The sequence below is a fragment of the Hippoglossus hippoglossus genome, chromosome 10 (assembly GCF_009819705.1).
Source record: "Hippoglossus hippoglossus isolate fHipHip1 chromosome 10, fHipHip1.pri, whole genome shotgun sequence".
NCBI lineage: Eukaryota > Metazoa > Chordata > Actinopteri > Pleuronectiformes > Pleuronectidae > Hippoglossus > Hippoglossus hippoglossus.
The window spans coordinates 9,608,114-9,625,415 of NC_047160.1; the positions used below are offsets into that span (position 1 = coordinate 9,608,114).

General features: G+C 41.2%; 1 protein-coding gene across 3 annotated transcripts in view; it reads right to left on the reverse strand.

The window, feature by feature from the left end:
* Positions 1–17,225, reverse strand: part of afap1l1a (actin filament associated protein 1-like 1a) — a 29,276-nt gene extending 12,051 nt beyond the window's left edge. The window contains exons 1-2 of one of the 3 annotated variants that reach the window (XM_034597290.1): positions 17,002–17,225; positions 12,191–12,231 (exon numbers count right to left, since the gene is read on the reverse strand). In XM_034597290.1, coding sequence (XP_034453181.1) covers positions 12,191–12,200 — 10 coding nt within the window. In that variant the 5' untranslated portion in view covers positions 12,201–12,231; positions 17,002–17,225. Of the gene's footprint in view, positions 1–3,079; positions 3,273–12,190; positions 12,232–17,001 lie in introns of those variants that run through there. The other 2 variants (XM_034597289.1, XM_034597288.1) reach the window with 2 other exon arrangements.
* Positions 17,226–17,302: the final 77 nt, after the last annotated feature.

The window sequence follows — 17,302 nt, forward strand, 5'->3', positions numbered from 1 at the left end:
TTCTGCTTTGCTTCCCGTGTTTTCTGTCACTTTGCTTCACAGGTTGTCGATATCAATCTGACACCTTATCACGGTCTGCCTGTTACTAACCAGACTAAACAACAACACCAGGGAGGAGTGACAGGAAGCAGGTTTGCTAATTGCTCATTAGCCCAGAAGCAAAGACAAGTGAATACAAAGCCACCAAAAACAAGAATCTTTAGCAGAACAGAACATCCTGCATGAATAAAGTTCAGCTGCACCTCTGACATGATGTTTGCTCAAACACATGATTGGCACAAACCCCAAAACTCCAGAGCAAACCAGTGAGAGGTTTAATTCACAGGGACGTGATCTTTATCCAACAGTTGAAGTCATGAGCTGACTCAGACCCCCCGGCCTCCACATCATGTGTTGATCTGGGAGGTGGGATTGGTCCACTCCCTGTTTTCAGAACAGAACTTAAATAAACTGTCTCCCTCTGACAGCAGTGGGACACCCTGAGAACAGAACCTCTGCTGCTGTTGTGGTGTGTGTCTGAATTCCTCCTTTGTCTGATTTCTTGGCAGACGCAAGCAAGTGCCACCAGTCCCTCTCCTTATCTTTCCTCCATAATTTAATTTCTTTGTATCCTCTTTCTTTTCTATTGCTGTGTCCTACTATTCATTTTTGTATGTCTACTCCCTCTGCCAATTTTCACAGTTGAACCACATCAGAGCCACTGACCCATGAATCTTCCTGGAGTCAGCCACGGGACAGCCACTGAGTCAGAGAGCTTTTTTGTTTGGTGTGCGGTCATTTGGAAACAAGAACTGTTACACTACACTAACCAGTGCGCACGCACGCACGCACACGCACACGCACACAGTTGTGTATTTAGTGAGGTGGTTTGAAAATGAACAGTTGATCATTGTACCTGTCTAGAAAAGGCACTTAAGTCCTTATGAGTCCTGGTTAAAGTTAGTGGTAAGATGTGTGTGTTCCAGTTATTACTCATGTTGTGGGAACCTAAATCTGTTTACGGTCATTTTATGGGGACTTGTCTTCCTTATGGGGACAAAAATAAGTTCCCATAACATAGAACATTAAAGTTTAAGGTACAGACATGTTTTAAGGTTGGGTTTGGGTAAGGGTGAAGGTTCAGGTTAGACAAGTAGTCCTCTGAATTTATGGAGTGTGTGTGTGTGTGTGCGCGTGCAAGGAGTGGGAGCACACAGACTGCTCCCACTCCTTGAAGACAGACATACTTTCCTGAGGTGGGTCTTCCTATGGGCCGACACAGTGCCCAGCTAAAGCTACACAAAAGGTGTGTGTTTGTCTGTGCATGTTTGTCTGTGTCTTCTCAATAGAGCAGCTTCCATCCATTGAAAAAAATAATAAATATGCTTTTCATGCAAGGATCTGTAATGTTACCTAATTAAGATCTGATTCACAAAGCAGAAATAAGTAAGTGGAGTTCAGGGAGGGAAACTCATGAGCGAGGGATGTGTTGGCCTAGTGAACGCTGTCTCTCTGCCAGAGGTTTCAGCTGTTCAGATTCTGGCTCGAGTGCACCACTGGGCTTCCCCTACCCTAGTGGAGGAAACTTCTCCACAGCATGACTCACTCCCTGCACACAGAGAGCGATTTACACCATTCAGCACTAAATCAAATAGTGCACAGAAATCAAGGCTGCAGTGCTTTTAAGGAGTCAGCATGAAGTAGGACAACACACTCATAAAAAACAACCCACTTGGGCTGCAAGTCCAAAAAGCTGATTATCTACATTTACAGAAAAAAAGAGGAATTACTTTGCAGTATCTGGCATGTGAGGAACTTAAGACCACCCTTCAGTCAGCAGTCATGCCTGTATAATATAACACTGCTCTTCTCACATGGGCACTCACACATCTCAAACAGCACATGATCCCTTAAATCTCTGCTGCAACTGTTCATAGGTACTCTGTGTGTGTGTGTGTGTGTGTGTGTGTGTGTGTGTGTGTGTGTGTGTGTGTGTGTACACGTTTCCCTCTGATGTCTTTCAAAAGCCAGATAAAACAGATTGTGAGCCCAGCACCTGAGGGAAACTACAAGCCCCCATATGATGATAACACTACATAAAAGCAGGTTGGATAAGGTTTAATCAAAGACATACAGAGGGGAAATTGAAACGTTTGCAGCTTCAAGAAGGACAAACCATGACATTAATCCGAGCTCTGATTACAGCTTCTTTTAAGCATTGACAAAAACATTATGAGGGGATATTCCAGCCTAACCCTACAAAAGATGGGTAGGGGAATGTAGAAAGCTTTTCAAAGCATTGACACATTTCCCTCCTCACAGTTCCCTGACAATAGCTGTTAAACACCACACACATTCCTCACCTTGTTAATAGTGCAAGACTCTGCAAAGTGCATTTGTGTGTGTGTGTGTGTGTGTGTGTGTGTGTGTGTGTGTGTGTGTGTGTGTGTGTGTGTGTGTGTGTGTGTGTGTGTGTGTGTGTGTGTGTGTGTGAGAGAGGGAGTAGTTAGTTTAACAGTGCAGACTCAGAGTTTTAAAAGAGGCTTACATTAGAAGACTTTCAGAGGGAGTGAAAGAGAGGAGGGGGAGGAGGATAATGTCAGTGAGTTGAGCACCTGCGCTAACACAGCCAATAATATGACGCATAATGCCACCTCAATCAGATGTGGCTCTCGTGCATGCTGAGCTTATCTCTTTTACACAAAGTTTCCCATGCGTGTCAAAAGTGACAATTTGTTCATTCCGCAGCCCTGTTTCACAATAATGTTGCTGGCAGACCAGCTAACCACACATAGAATTTGCAAACCAAAACGAGGCTTTAGAGGCTTAAAAAAAAAGAAAAAAGAATCACAATACTGCATTATGAAGTCTGGGTGGCAAACTGTTGCTTTCTCAACAATTCAGGATTACTGCCTTTCTTGGCATTTCATCAATCTGGCATGATGGTTAAGGCACAAAGTAAACATCACCTGACCTCTCAACAGTTTCTACGTGTTTAGGTTGTTGGGTATACATTTCCATATCTTCACCAATCCTTCATCAGCTTAATCTACCTACAGCTCTAATCTGCTGATGAGTTATAAAAACTTTCTACACTCACCCTCAACAGCAGTGGATGACAGTCCCACCATTTTCCGGAGGTGAAAAAATAACATTCACTCATAGACACACAGATACTGCAGGAGATGTTCCACATTCAAAGCCTTTCACTGTGTGTGTGTCCTGTTCAGTCTTTGTATTGAAGCTGAGCTGCCTACTGCTGCATACACACTCCCCTTTAGCTCTCTCTTCCTCCCTCTGATCTGTTATCTCACTCCATCCCCTCCCACACTCCATCTCCCCTCCTCTCTTTTCTTTGGGTGGGGTACGAAGGTGGTGGTGCTCTGTGTTTGTGTGTGTGTGTTTTGTGTAGCTCTATTGAACCCTCCCCCTCCGCTGTAATCCCAGGGATCGTATAGCACCTGGGAAAGGCCTGCTGTGTAAACACACACATGTGGACTAATAGCTAACTCACATTCTTTATTCCTTCACATTCTTTCCCTCAGTGCACATTATTAACATTTAACTAGCTGTACACACAGTCTGTCGTCCACAAGATGCCAGCGAACCCACTGACACAACCAGTAAGGCGTTGGTACAGAAGCCTTATCACCATAATTTAAATCAAGCTGCAGTTGATCATTTCAGTATATAAATGTTTTTCAAAACACAAAGTGAATGATAAAGGAGTGAGTGAAGGCTGTGCGATGTAGGTAAAGGCAAGTTGAGACTTTTCAGGAGTTCCACTCGGTTGACTTGTTGCCTCAGGGCAGACTCGTGTGTCCCAGCACGATGTGACATGCTGCCTTCAATCACACTGGCACCAGCGTTGCACAAGCAAAGCCTCAAGCGCACATTGACAAATTAAAAGCAGTGTGTAACAACAGTGCAAAAACTCACACACACACTGACAAAACACACTGCTTCTCCTGAGTGGAGACTTTTACTATACATCAGCTGCATAGTGGAAACAGTCAGCTGGTGGTAGCACAGGTGTGCACGACATGTATGAGATTTTTTACTTTAGTGAGAGACGGCATATCATATATTAATGTAATTATCTCTGTAATTTCTTTACACAATTTCAGTTCATGTCAAAGATTTACATGATGCAACAAAAACTCAATTTGTCGCTCAGTTATCAAAGCCTTGAAGGTCGGGTTGGTAATAATTTTCTGAAAAGCCTTTTATCTTATTGGTTGAAATCCTTTTAATGTTCCGATAGCCATTAATAAATAAAGTTGCCTGACAGAAAAAATAAAAAAAGCAGGTGTCTGTGGCCCTCACAGGACTTTAATAAACATGAACAATCATTTCTTTCAGTCCTGGCGTACCTGTCTGTCACTAACCGACCTGCCTGCCTGCGAGGACACTGAGAATGATTGGAGGCTTCACAAGCTGAAGAGTCATACACTGCTGAAGCCGAGACGATGGCCAGAAGTTAGCGAGTGAGTCACAGAAAGGTCTTCTAACAATTGTCAGACAGTGTACAGTCATGTGTTACAGTCATGTGTTTCGGGGCGTAGCCTTGACAAGAGAGCTGATGGGGGGTGGGATGTATTGATTACATATTTTGTAAGTGTAGCCTGCGCTTGGTAGCTTTTCCAAGGTTTTACTATCACTAGCTTTATTTTTCACTGATAAATAAAAGTATAGTTGACTATACGTCTCTATTTAAGGAAAGTGCATTTAGAAATGTTTTTCTAACCAATAACGGACACCTGTTTTTGCATCTTAGGGAAGCATACATCTGCAAAACATTTAGCTTTAGCTGTGCGGATATGCGTGACAGGCATACAGTCACTACAATGTGCATCAGAATAAACTGCGTACATGCAACCCCACTCACAGGCCAGGCCTACTTAGTCCTCAGCAGACATTTCTGGTTTTTATTCAGAGATTGCAACATGTCCACATGCTGAGGGGCTGTAAGGTTCCAACTGGATGAATTACAATTAAATAAAAAATAGCAAAGTTGTCTCCATCCATTGTTTTGTGCCTTTCTTTAATGATGCCTCATTTTGAAACCATAAACATGTTTTTTCTGCAAAACCCTTTTATTTTACTTCACAAAAGACACCAAAGCATTTCAAAAAAGTAAAAAGAGACTACAAATGTGACCAGACCTTCCACATATTGGTACTTTAAACTAAGGTTTGACATCCTGTCCTACTATACTTAGACTAATTATAAAACAAACTTTTCAAAGAAAAGAGACATGATACAGAACTAACCGTGATCATTGAGAAGAACAATGTGGAAATACCACCATAGACAGAAAATACATTAGTCATACAGAGGATTAAAAATATATTACTCCCAGGGTTGTCAGTGATGATGATGATGGAAAATTCACTTCCTAATTATGTACGCAGGAAGTCCTCCTACTGTCTAATTTCATACACTGATCAGACCTTCCCTGAGGCTAGTGTGGTGTTTCCCAACTTCTCCAAAACCGTGATGCCACAGACACACCCTGACAAACCTCTCCTCTAAATGTGATCCTGTCAGCAAAGCTGTGAACTCACACAGGACAGTAAATACACAGAGGAGACGAGAAAACGCAGAACTCGGTTAAATACACATCACTTTACCTCTCGTTACAACTACTGGGTAAATACTGTAGAACTCATGAGTAATATTTAAGTATTCCGGATAGGTGGTTGGTAAAAACACATTTGAAACTTGGCAATTTCTAAAAAAATAGATTCATATTGAGTTTTAACTGTAATTAAATGTCCTTTTCTTGAATCTCTTTGCCATTGCTCATATTGCATTGCCTAGCTGACCTTTCCTTCTTCATCCCCCCAAGTCTGAAGATGTCTCCCACAGCATCCCTGTATATCTCCTACACCCTGTGGCACCCATTCCAACAGCACATCCATGAATGGCTAGAATTGCTGTCACTCTTTGTTACATGTAGATGTTCGCATCATATTGGATAGTTCAGTCTAATGTATGTATTCCTAAATCACATTGTGTCATTACGTCTTGCCACTGATGAAATACGCAAAAGAGTTGAAGTTGGTGCCTCTCTGTCTGGCTCATCTGAGTAAGATATGAAAGTCGCTAAGCGTAGACACAACAATGTACTGTTGGTTGGCACTTTATCTATAACCTGACCTTGGGTCCTGCTTAGAGAGAGAAGGGACTTTCTGTGGAACTAAACAGGCGCTATTCTCCTGTACAGATATAATATACACTATACATAATATATAGTGGCATATACAGTAATGTGTGAGCATGTTCAAAAAGTCCTCAACACTTCCCTGGATCATGCTCCCCCCCTCCATAGAAATCGGTTGAGTATAGTTTTTGCGAAATCCTGCAAACAAACAAACAAACAGATAAAAACAAAACCTCCTTCATAGAGGTTAAAAAACATAAATATAACCATATAGAGGTAAATCCTGTTTGACAAAGCTGCTGTGAGAACCTCAAAGTACCATCTGTGAATCCACAAGAGATCAGTATCTAATGAAAACTGCTGGGTTTTTCTGGGAAGTCTCCTCTTCCTTATTGTCTTTGGACACGTTGGGTATACAGTGCAGCCATTTCCCAACCTGATCCGACATGAAAGAGCGCTGCAGGTTGAAGACTCTGAGGTGTCCACAAACACAGTGTGGGACTTTCTTTGTCTCATCACTGCAGAGGCCAGCTGAACAATACCACCCCGCAACTTTCCCATCATGTTAACAAGTCACAGGAGAGGTTTGAATGTTATCTTCATACCGTGTGAGAGTTATCTTAATACCACCATCCAACTCAGTCATCAAAGCTGGGCCATGAAGCTGAATCACAGCTTTAAGAGACACAGATGAGGAGATGTCATATCTCCGGTTCAGAAACCACAGGCTTTATCACACCCCTCCGGCTCTGCTTAGATCACTAAGGTGTGTGTGGAGCCAGCACACTAACAAAGGTGAGCTAAACCAGATGGCCACAGTCGTTTAATTATATTAAGAGCTGTGCCAACGATGTCTTCTCTCACCAGCCTGTGCCCCATCATGATGAAATCTCCTCCCACTCGACTCCTCAAATTCCAGGCATTTCCCAAGTGTGACGGTTCTCCTCTCCCCCAGCACTAAACGTGTCTGGGCATTCTGATATCTGCCGAGCCCGTGAAAGGTAAACAGAGACGGTTCTGGTTCATTGGTCAGATGATAAAAATCAGCATGATGACTGCATCTCTGACCTGACTGATTAAGCTTGGCTACTGTTTGCTCAGTGTAGTCATCAACCTAGCCTGGATTTAAGTAGGATTATGAGAGCCAGATGCTATTTTTATGAACGCCTCAGATTTCCTAAACCTACTACATTCAACATTCTAATTATAACAATTAAGAAAATTACGACATGTTCGTGAAAGGGCCTGCTTGCAATAATAAACCCACCAAGAAATATCTATGCTCGATGGAGCATATTAGCATCCTTCAGCTTATTGTTTTAATTTTAATGCAAGTAAATTGCCTGTTTTGCTCCACTGCCCATCCCTATTAGCAAAACTGTTTTAGGATTTCGATAAAGAGTCAGACAGTTCCCTCAAAAATTGGTTGACAGCAACAGTGTTAAAACAAGAGAATATTGGACATACATCCATTAGTTGGACAGAATTGACAAACTTGAAGGTCATCGGCAAACTTAAAGGACTCGTCTCCCCTGTTCTTCCTCTACAGTTTTACAAAAGTATCATCCAACCCATCCTGCTTTACTGTTCCACCTGTTTCTTCCACACACCCTCTGTCACAAACTGAATAAAACTAACTAGATATGGTGCAACAGGGTCCTCTTCGGCAAAAGCTTTGGCAAAAGCCTTGTACCTGCAGCCATAGCAGCATGTTCGACTCTAACCAAGCACTATACTGTCCCTTTACTGTCCATCAATGTTTAATGTGAGATGTTTGTGTTTGTTATTGTCGTTATTGTTCAATGATGATGTGTGTTGCTGTTTGTTTCATGAGACGTGTTTAGTGAAGGTGAATATGAAGTGTTGTGAAACTGAATTTCCCCTTCCAGGACAATAAAGATGCTTTCAGACCTGCACTGAACTCAGATAATCTGAGATTATCATGAGTAAGTGAGATCTCAAATGTCAGAGTCAGTGCAGCGGACATTTTCCATAGTTTTTCCTGCCAGTCCCATAGCAAAAAACTCTGGAGAATGTTCAACTGAGCCCATGTAAGAATCCAGCAGGATTATGTCCAGACGATTCACCATGAGCGAGTTGGCGAGTTGATGATATTTCTAACAGGCGGCAGATGCAAAACAAACCAAAAAATGAATTTAAGGATGACAAAAGAGGAACCATTCACATAGAAGACGATGTCAACGTGGAAAGGCAACGAGATTCAAGAGCTTTTGGAGATAAGAGCTGATGCTGGTTTTATGTCCTGCTACCTGCCTGCTGTACTACCTCGCCTGAAAACTCCGGAGATATTCCTGTTTTTGTGAACTCGTCAAAGTGGATAATCTTCTTTATATGTGAAAGGCAGACTCTGTTGTGCAGACATTCTTGGGAATTCCTGTCTGAAAATGGCTCAACTAACCAGCTTGAGATACAACTCCGAGGACAAACTAATGTTGCTCCACATCTGCTAAAATCAGTAAACAGGCAACTGACATCACATTGACTAAACATTTTACAATATGGCAGGTTTGTGTTTGCAGCTTGTCTCCATTGACCCCAAACAAACAGTTAATGCTGGTTTAAAAACAACTCATTATTATTACTGGCACTTTGCATTTTTATTAATGTATTTTTTATTCATTTGATTGTCTAGGAAATTACAGTGATTCCCAGGAGAATGAAGAAATAGGAAGCACATCAAAAAATGGCGAACACATGTGGATGGAGAATCACAGTCTTGTCAAACAAGCAAATATACAGCGATAAGGCTGAGACCATCAGAGTGGACATTTAAAAGGCCATGCTAACTGTGATAAGCCAACAGCTGAAAACCCTCACAAACTGATTTCAGTCTCATTGAGCACGCTGCCAACAAAACTCGTTTCCTGTCCTACATTAGTTAATGGGCTGACCAACTTTACTGCGATGCCCCATGTGCTCCCTATAGAGAGGGAGCTTCCTCCCTCTGCTGATGACATCACCTATCACCTCCAGCCTTCTGTTTCCTCTTCCTGTCAGCTGACCCACTCCCACTTTTACTGTGCCGTCTCTGGTGACCCTATTCTCAACGCATTGTCTACATCCTGCGCTCGATACAATTGACTGACTACTTTTACAACTGTATTTCAAAGGTGTGACAATATAATGGAGCTCTTAAAACGAACCATTATTACAAAGCTTTATTTAGCTACTGCAGTATAGTCACCCTCGAGAATGTGAATTCCATTTTCATAGCTTTGACATGGATATTTATCATGTGGGTGGACATTTTAGACAAACATACAGAGCACATTCCCTTTACATAACATGCTGGAGACGAGCAGCAGGTGAGGGGCACATGTGGAAAAACTTATTTGGTTTGGAGGAGTAGTAAAGTTACACAAATTGAGGCGAGAGGTGGAAAACATGTTATGCCCACTGTTTTTATTGTAGACGGTAAGATGCTTCAGGTTATCATAAAACAGTCTACAGATCCCGCACTCTATTTTACTCAGTGTAGAGAGGAGAACTGCCCATGGATATATATGCTTTGGATTGTTTTGTGGATACTGCAGGTAGTATTCTGTCCTTGTTTTGACTTCAGACCCAAACTATTGAGTGGTACAACTGATTTCTTAGATGAAAACATCAAATTCATTATCTTAAATAAGGCTGAACTTAAAATAATTCGGAGCATTGTGTCTTACTTCAAATATTCCTTTAAAAAAAAAAAAAGTCTGTTAAATGCAAGCATGGATTTTTACATATTAGTACGCATCATGTAAATGAGGTGTGTAAGTATCCTGCAGTCAACGTCTAGAACTAATTTCTAGCTTGAACGTGCATCCTCACTCCCTCTAATTAGGCCGCTCTAATGAGCTCGTCACAGGGAGACTAATCTAGTCTAAGTCATTAGGCCTCTCAGACGGCTGGGACGTTTCCATGGTGAGTGGGTGGGAGAATTATGGGTTGGTGCACTCCCTGATCACCTGTTTAAGCATTATCAGGCTTTTGAAGGCCAGCAACGGAGCACTGAAGCTTTTGATGTGCGTACACACACAGAAATGTTATCAGCTCAATTATAGTCAAATCTGACAAAAACAGGCAGTAAGGAGTCTTTTAAAGCTCATAATGCCTTGAAACAAAGACATTTGGGTCAGAATGTGTTGTTCCATTGCTTGTGCTCATTTATCCCCCCAAAATCTTATGCCCCCTGTTAATCCATTACTTCCTGCCTATCGTGTCAATAGCTGGTCAGTGTGCCAATTTAGTGCCCCGATAGGATCAGGAATTTTCCAGGGGATTTCCTAATCTTTCTTTCCTTTTCCCTTTTCCCTTTTCTTTTCATTCATTCATTCTGGGACATACTCATATTCCCACAGACCAAAGAAAAGCAGGTAAATCATGGAAATAAGAGTAGAGGTGGTGTAATCATGGAATAGTAGCACACAAGACTGTATATATGCACAAAGTGTAGCACTGGTCAGAGTGCTACGCTCTGCAAAATGTGCATCTGCGCTTCTCTCAACATGGCTTTCGGTCAATGGTCAAAGGTCACAAAACTGCTCATGATGGGGGCGATGTCCGTCTGTTCTACTGCTCTTCCTTCTCCCCCATTTTTCATCTCATTTATTCAAGTCCGGGGTTGGCACAGAGGGCTTGACTCAGCCTGCTGCCAGACAAAGGCTCTACAGTATTATTTAGATCCCGTATCTGCCCTGAGTCCTATGAGATCACCACAATGCTATGTCTCGCTCACACTAAAGTATTCACACACTGAGAAAGATGCTATTCTGCAAGTGGAAGTTCAGCTCTACACTGATGTTGCACAGACTCTGGTAATTTACACAGAACACACATGCACACAGGCCAGGAAGCACACACTCACACACACACATTCACACAAGCACAAAGGGGAAAAGGAACTGCTTTGTCTCCATTTGGGATTTTTTTGTGTTAATGGGATTTTGACCGGAGTAACGTCTTCCGTCTTTCAGCAGAAAACTAGGACAACTCTTGAAATCTTATAGCTGTTGTCTGAATTGTATTCTTCATCCAAATTCTCAGTGATTATCTGAGGTACACTTTGTATTTTGTGTCAACTAGTAATATGAAGGGGAACCACCAATATATGAGCAAATTCTTAGAAAGAAAAAAGTTCCACATCAATGCTGTGCTAGTTTATTGTTGTGGTTTCATATATCTGCACACTGTCTTAAGACTAAAAACCATTTCACCACCGTTAATAAATCACTTCTGAGTTAAAGTAATTTAATTATCTCCAGAATCAATAATCACATATACTGTCACTTTTTAAAGAAGCGTTTGATGAGGGAAAAGGGGATATATAATATGTCACAATTTTCAAATATCATGACAACACAAGACAAATAATGAAGCTGAAAGGTAAGTTGTATATCATTAATTGAAAAAGATGAATGTAACTTTGAATTAATACAAAACAGCTACAATGCAAGCATTAAAATGTACCACAGAATTCACTCAGCACAGTTTCACTACCAAATGGACATTAATTGTAGTAGTAGTAGTAGTAGTAGTAGTTGCAGACTACTAAGTATTTAAAGTTTGTGTTAGATCATCAATACTAAAAATGAATGATCAATTATTTGTTAGATCAATAAGCTAACAACATCAAGAGAGTTCTCTGCAGATTAAAAGTAAAGAGTGAGTGTAGGCAGTGTGAAGACCAGGGCTCAACCATTGTCTGTATTTAACTTTTTAAACAAACTTCTTGTTGATGCATTTAACACAGTTATACCTGTGGGATAAGTAGAGAGATAGTTTTACAGACTCGATAAAAGTCCAGAATCACATTGTCAGTACAATCTGTGCACTGTTCTGTTTGAACCTGGATTCTCCCTTACGCTTACAAAATACAATTTCTATACATGTATAATAACTAAATCATATATCAGTGCTAAAGTATAGCTGTCAAGTAACATACATTAAAACTAAAAGATAATAGCTCTTATTCTATCCAAGAGTTATATATTCTGCCAAGTTTCTCCAATAAACCTTCCCTCTGAATATACTGCTTGTACGTACCTGAGTGCATATGAACCCCAGGCAGCGTCACTTTTCACCCTCTGCAACACAAGAAAACACCACATTTGAGTGTCACACACACTCTATAGACCCCTGCTGTAATGTTGTGCAGCATATCTCCATGGAAACTCTACATAAACAGCTGTGCAGAGAATGACCATTGTCTATACATGGTGGACATGTGCACGACCACACACACACACACAGAAACGGACACAAATACAGTGCACACACCTCAGACACATGAATCATAGTGATCTCCTCATTATTGGGTTACAGAGGGGAATTCCACTTCTTATAGGGCTGGTCCACAGCGGTCATAAATGATTTACAGCTCAATGTCATGGTGGGGCATATAGAAATATATAATAATGTAAGTAATAAAAAAAAGTACTGTATGTAGGAGTGTCAGTGAGTTTGCACAAGTATTTATGTCTGAATTTCTGATCTGATAGAGAAATCAATACAATGAAACTTATTAAGCTTAGGGGAGATTCCCCTTGTTTCCATACAAGGCAGAAGTAGTGGACAGTGCTCTGCTGGAAACGGCTTTATAACAGAGCAGGAGACACACAGACACAGAAGCAGATAGATCAAACTAAATAAAAACACACAAACACATCAAAATTAAACAGGAGGTGTTTTTAAAGCTGGAAAGGTCAGTATCGGCCTCACTCAGCTGCATTGAAGAGTCTCTTCAAGGGCTGGTCAATTTAACTATGTCAATATTAATCGTAACATAATTTATATAATAACAATATAATAAATGTCCGATATACATCAATATAATGATAAGGAGGTACATAATTGATCAACTTCAGATTTGTAAAATGTTTTGCTGTTTATCATTCTCTGGTCATAAAGAAGAGTTAACCATCAATCAGGACCAAAAAATCAGTCTTTACACCTAAAATAAATAATAATGTAACACTTAGTGATGATTGATATGAAATGTTTTACCTTGATATGATATTTGGTCACATTGCCCAGCCCTAGTTTCTTCTGACTGGAAACTTTGGTCCACAATCAGGACAATGACACCATTACATCATAGTTAGATTAGCTAAAACTGCTTAACAGGCTGTAACATACTGGAACAGTCTTTAAACAATGTTATAAACCATTTCCACAAACACTGCTTTTGTTGCGTGAACATGCAGATTGCAGCATACATAATCAGAAATGTGTTACACGTGCACACACTGTGAGGTCACTGACTGACCACCGGCTAGATGACGACAGCACAGTGCATTTTAATCCTACTCATTTGACCTGCTAATCTAAACCCAGTGAAAACAAGTTTTAATTCAAATGCCTACAAGGCAAATCATTGTGAATGTTCAAAGAAGCTCTCAACAAGCCTTAAGACTCAGCGTTATGCCAAATTAAAAGGAATTCTCTATGCATCTTAAATTGCATGCACAGATTCTCTTTTTACAGATTTCTCAGAGGAACGTCGATATGTGGAGCACTTCAACCATCTCATTAGAAGATGGTCACCGATTGAAAAGGGATTTCTCGAGCATGCAGCCGACTTGTGCTTACATGAGCAGTATGGTTCATTTACAAATGATTGCAAAGTCCACAGCAGATCACCGTTTTGTTCACATATGCCAAGTATGCTCCTAAACAATCCGGACAAAAGCTGCAATTCATAATATCTGCTGGACTAAATCACAGACAATCCCAGCCCTGCAATGCATGTCAGTGGGGACAGCCTCTCCCCGCTCACACCCACCTGATGCTCAGCTTCTCATGAGGTGACGGTGGAAACAAAACCTTTATTACGCTGCTGCTCCAGCTGGCTTGCACAGCGCATATTAAAATGCTCCCACCATTCAAGCTCATACCTGCCTCTTATCAAACTTACCAAGCTTGAACTTGTACAACTCCACACAGCAAGCCGATAGAGTCGGAGACGTAACCTTTGAGACAAGTGCTGACGTAGGTAGTTACAAGGATATTAATTTCAAACATCAGTAATCAAGATTTGATTTTAACGATGTGTCAAATGGGTGCTACTTGTAAAGACAATCCTTAAGAGAACTATTAACTCACATTATCACTCCATCTCAGCTTTTGTAGCTAAAATCAGACAGAGATTACAATGGAGCAGAAACGTGCGTTTCAAACAATGCAACCATCACTGCTCACATACTTCCACATGTTCTTTACGTTGGCATGGCTGTTGAGCAATACATCCTTTAGAGGGCCTGACAATAAGAAACATGTCGATGGTGGAAGAGGTTGTGATGATGCATCTCTTAAGAAAGAGACATCAGTGGCTGTTCCCTTTGCCTGTAGTTTGTAAGCAACTCACAAAGTCTCTACTCAGAAATTTCATTCATTGTTCAAATTTTATTCTTGTGTTTTATAGTTGAACTATTGGCTACACTCCCCCCTACTATTTCCTGTGGTACTACTACTCCATTTCATCTTTTTGGTCCATATCTTTGAGCTTTCAGAAGATGAGCACAAATACGGGCAAAATGAACACAGAGACTGGACAGAGGGCCCTGTATGTTTTCATATACATATTTAACGTTGAGCATAAATAAGCTTTAAGAGCAACACTTCTATCAGGTGTTAGTGAAGAACAAAAATCTAAATGGAGCATGAATATAGGACAAATATCAGGTTCATCAGGTTGACACAACAATGAATGAAAGCTAATGTGCTCTGCTTCCCAATTCTGGAGTCATGTCCTTTGGAGGATTTGGTCTACAAAGGAAGGGTCTTTGTAGGAAGAATAGACTGCAAAGGCCAAAGAAAAATGAATCAGTCTGGTCTACAGAACATTGCGTCAACAGCTTGTCCCAACCTCGCTGTTGAATTGTTAGCTACTTTGAGCCCCTGCACTAACCCGCAGCTTGGTCCCCTGCGTAACTAGCTTGTTAGCTTTGCCTCTAATGACTCCTTGAATAAGTTGGCCAGAGAAAGATTAATCTTTTGTATCCTCCTTCGTTACTTTGAAATTTGTCAGATGCACTTCAAGGAGCCTTTGCAATGGGACAGTTTAGTTGCAACACTATAATGCAATCTTAAATGCAGCTCCTTAGGTTGCAGCCACTGAATTGGGACACAGCACATGTTTGCTAGGTGTATATAATGCTGTCACATTCACCATATCATTTAAAATGTTTATAAAATGATAATACAATATGTCAGAGTCAAGTTTCAGCTCATTGTGCTGCCCCCGGGTGGCTACAATGTCAATGAATGCTGCTTTAATTTAAAAAGCACCATTTTGAGCTTGCCAAGAGTATTTGTTATTGTTTGCAATTAATTTATACATTCGCTGATAACTAAACTAACCATTAGTCACTGTTCTATTGAACAAAAACAAAGGCTAAGTAGTTAAGCAATACACAATCTGGTCATTTAAAAGAGCATACAAACAGTTGGGTGCTCCCTTGGGATCACCAGCCGTCACCAATGCGTTTTCTCCTGCCGGGTTTAAAAAACAAAGCTCAGATAGACAGTCGGTCAAGCTAAATTCCTGCATCTGTTTGTGTGTTGACAGGGATGAGAGTGACAGACTAAGGTTTCTATCAACATGGACAACAGCTAAAGACACATCCTCCTTTAGATACTTTGTGTACACACTGAACAGACGGGTAACATCCACATACACTGATGAGCCGAGGAAGGATGGAAAAGAGTTCAGTCCAATGCAGTTAAGACAGAAAATAAGCAACTACAAATAAAGTCTCTAGCAACATACTTTTTGCATGTATGCGATGAGACTATTAAACAGCTGCAGGAAATAAGAAGACAGAAGATAAAGAACCATGTGCGGTTCATCCCATTTCCTTTCACCTCCAGTCAGTCGAGTTAAACTGTCCATAAAGTGGATTCCTCATAATCACGATCACATGTTTACCTGCCGGGCGGCTCGCAGCAAGTCAGTGAGAGGCACACAAGTGTTTCCAGCTCTGTGAGCAGTAACATGATACAATAACATCAGCTGAAGTGTAACAAAAAAAACTGATCGGACAACTTTAGATCAGCTGTAAACTGAAATCCTCATAAATGCTGCGTTGGGCCACACCTCGTCCTGTAACTGCTGTCATTTCCAATCTTACTGCCAAAAGCCCACGAGGGGGCTACATCTATTTGTTTGCTTTGACAATGTGGGAAAATGTTGTGACGTACCCCTCCCAGAATAAAAACCCACATGGAGCAAAAAAAAAAACATTTCTTATTCCCAGCTTTTAAAACAGTGTAGATGTCTGCATGGGCCTGCATGAACGATTCTCTGCAAGTGGTGTGAAATATCAGAGATTACCATGACAACCTGATCTCCAAATATATCATGCATTACATATAATTTCATCCAGATATCGGAAATTGACTCGGGGAGTGGGATTCACTTTTTCAAACAATAAATCAGTCAAGGATCAGAACGTGGCTTTAGGTCTTCAGCAGAAGCAACATTGACATTTTAAAATGTGCACCACCAATCAACAGACAATTGATTTGATCGAAAATGTAAATTTCGAAAATATCACTTCAGCAAATTGTGCAATATGTCAGAGATTTTAAAAATGCTCAAACTTTGAGATGAAAAGTACAAACTGCCAGCTCTCTCCCCAGTAGAGGGTTGGGGTGGGGGGGCTACAGTCACAGGTGTGAGAGGAAGGAAACACACGGTGGGTGTGTGAGAGGGTCTCACCCTGTGTGTGTGACCCATTAACACGTAATGCAAGTCTCTAGAACCACATGAACAAACTGTGTAGAGACACGAAACAGTGAAAACACACGTTTAACTTTTCTGCAGCAGAGTTTCAGGACAAGAAAAGTCAACTTACATCTGTTGCCGCGCGTGTCCATCCCGCCGGTGAAGAAGTGTGAGGCTGTTGAAACGCAGCTCCCGGACCATGTGTGCGTGTGCGCGCGCGCGTGTGTGTGTGTGTGCAGTAGTTACTGGAGGCTGTTGCTTCTCTGCTGGGTCCTACAGTCTGCCGTCATTAATCCACCGCCATGTTTTACTACACTGGCGCGCGCTCTCACTCTCACACACACACACACAGGTGTTTTCTGATTACATCTCGGCCTGGTTATATGGGCGTGGACATGTTGACTGACAGCTGTGGGCGGGATGACTTCGGA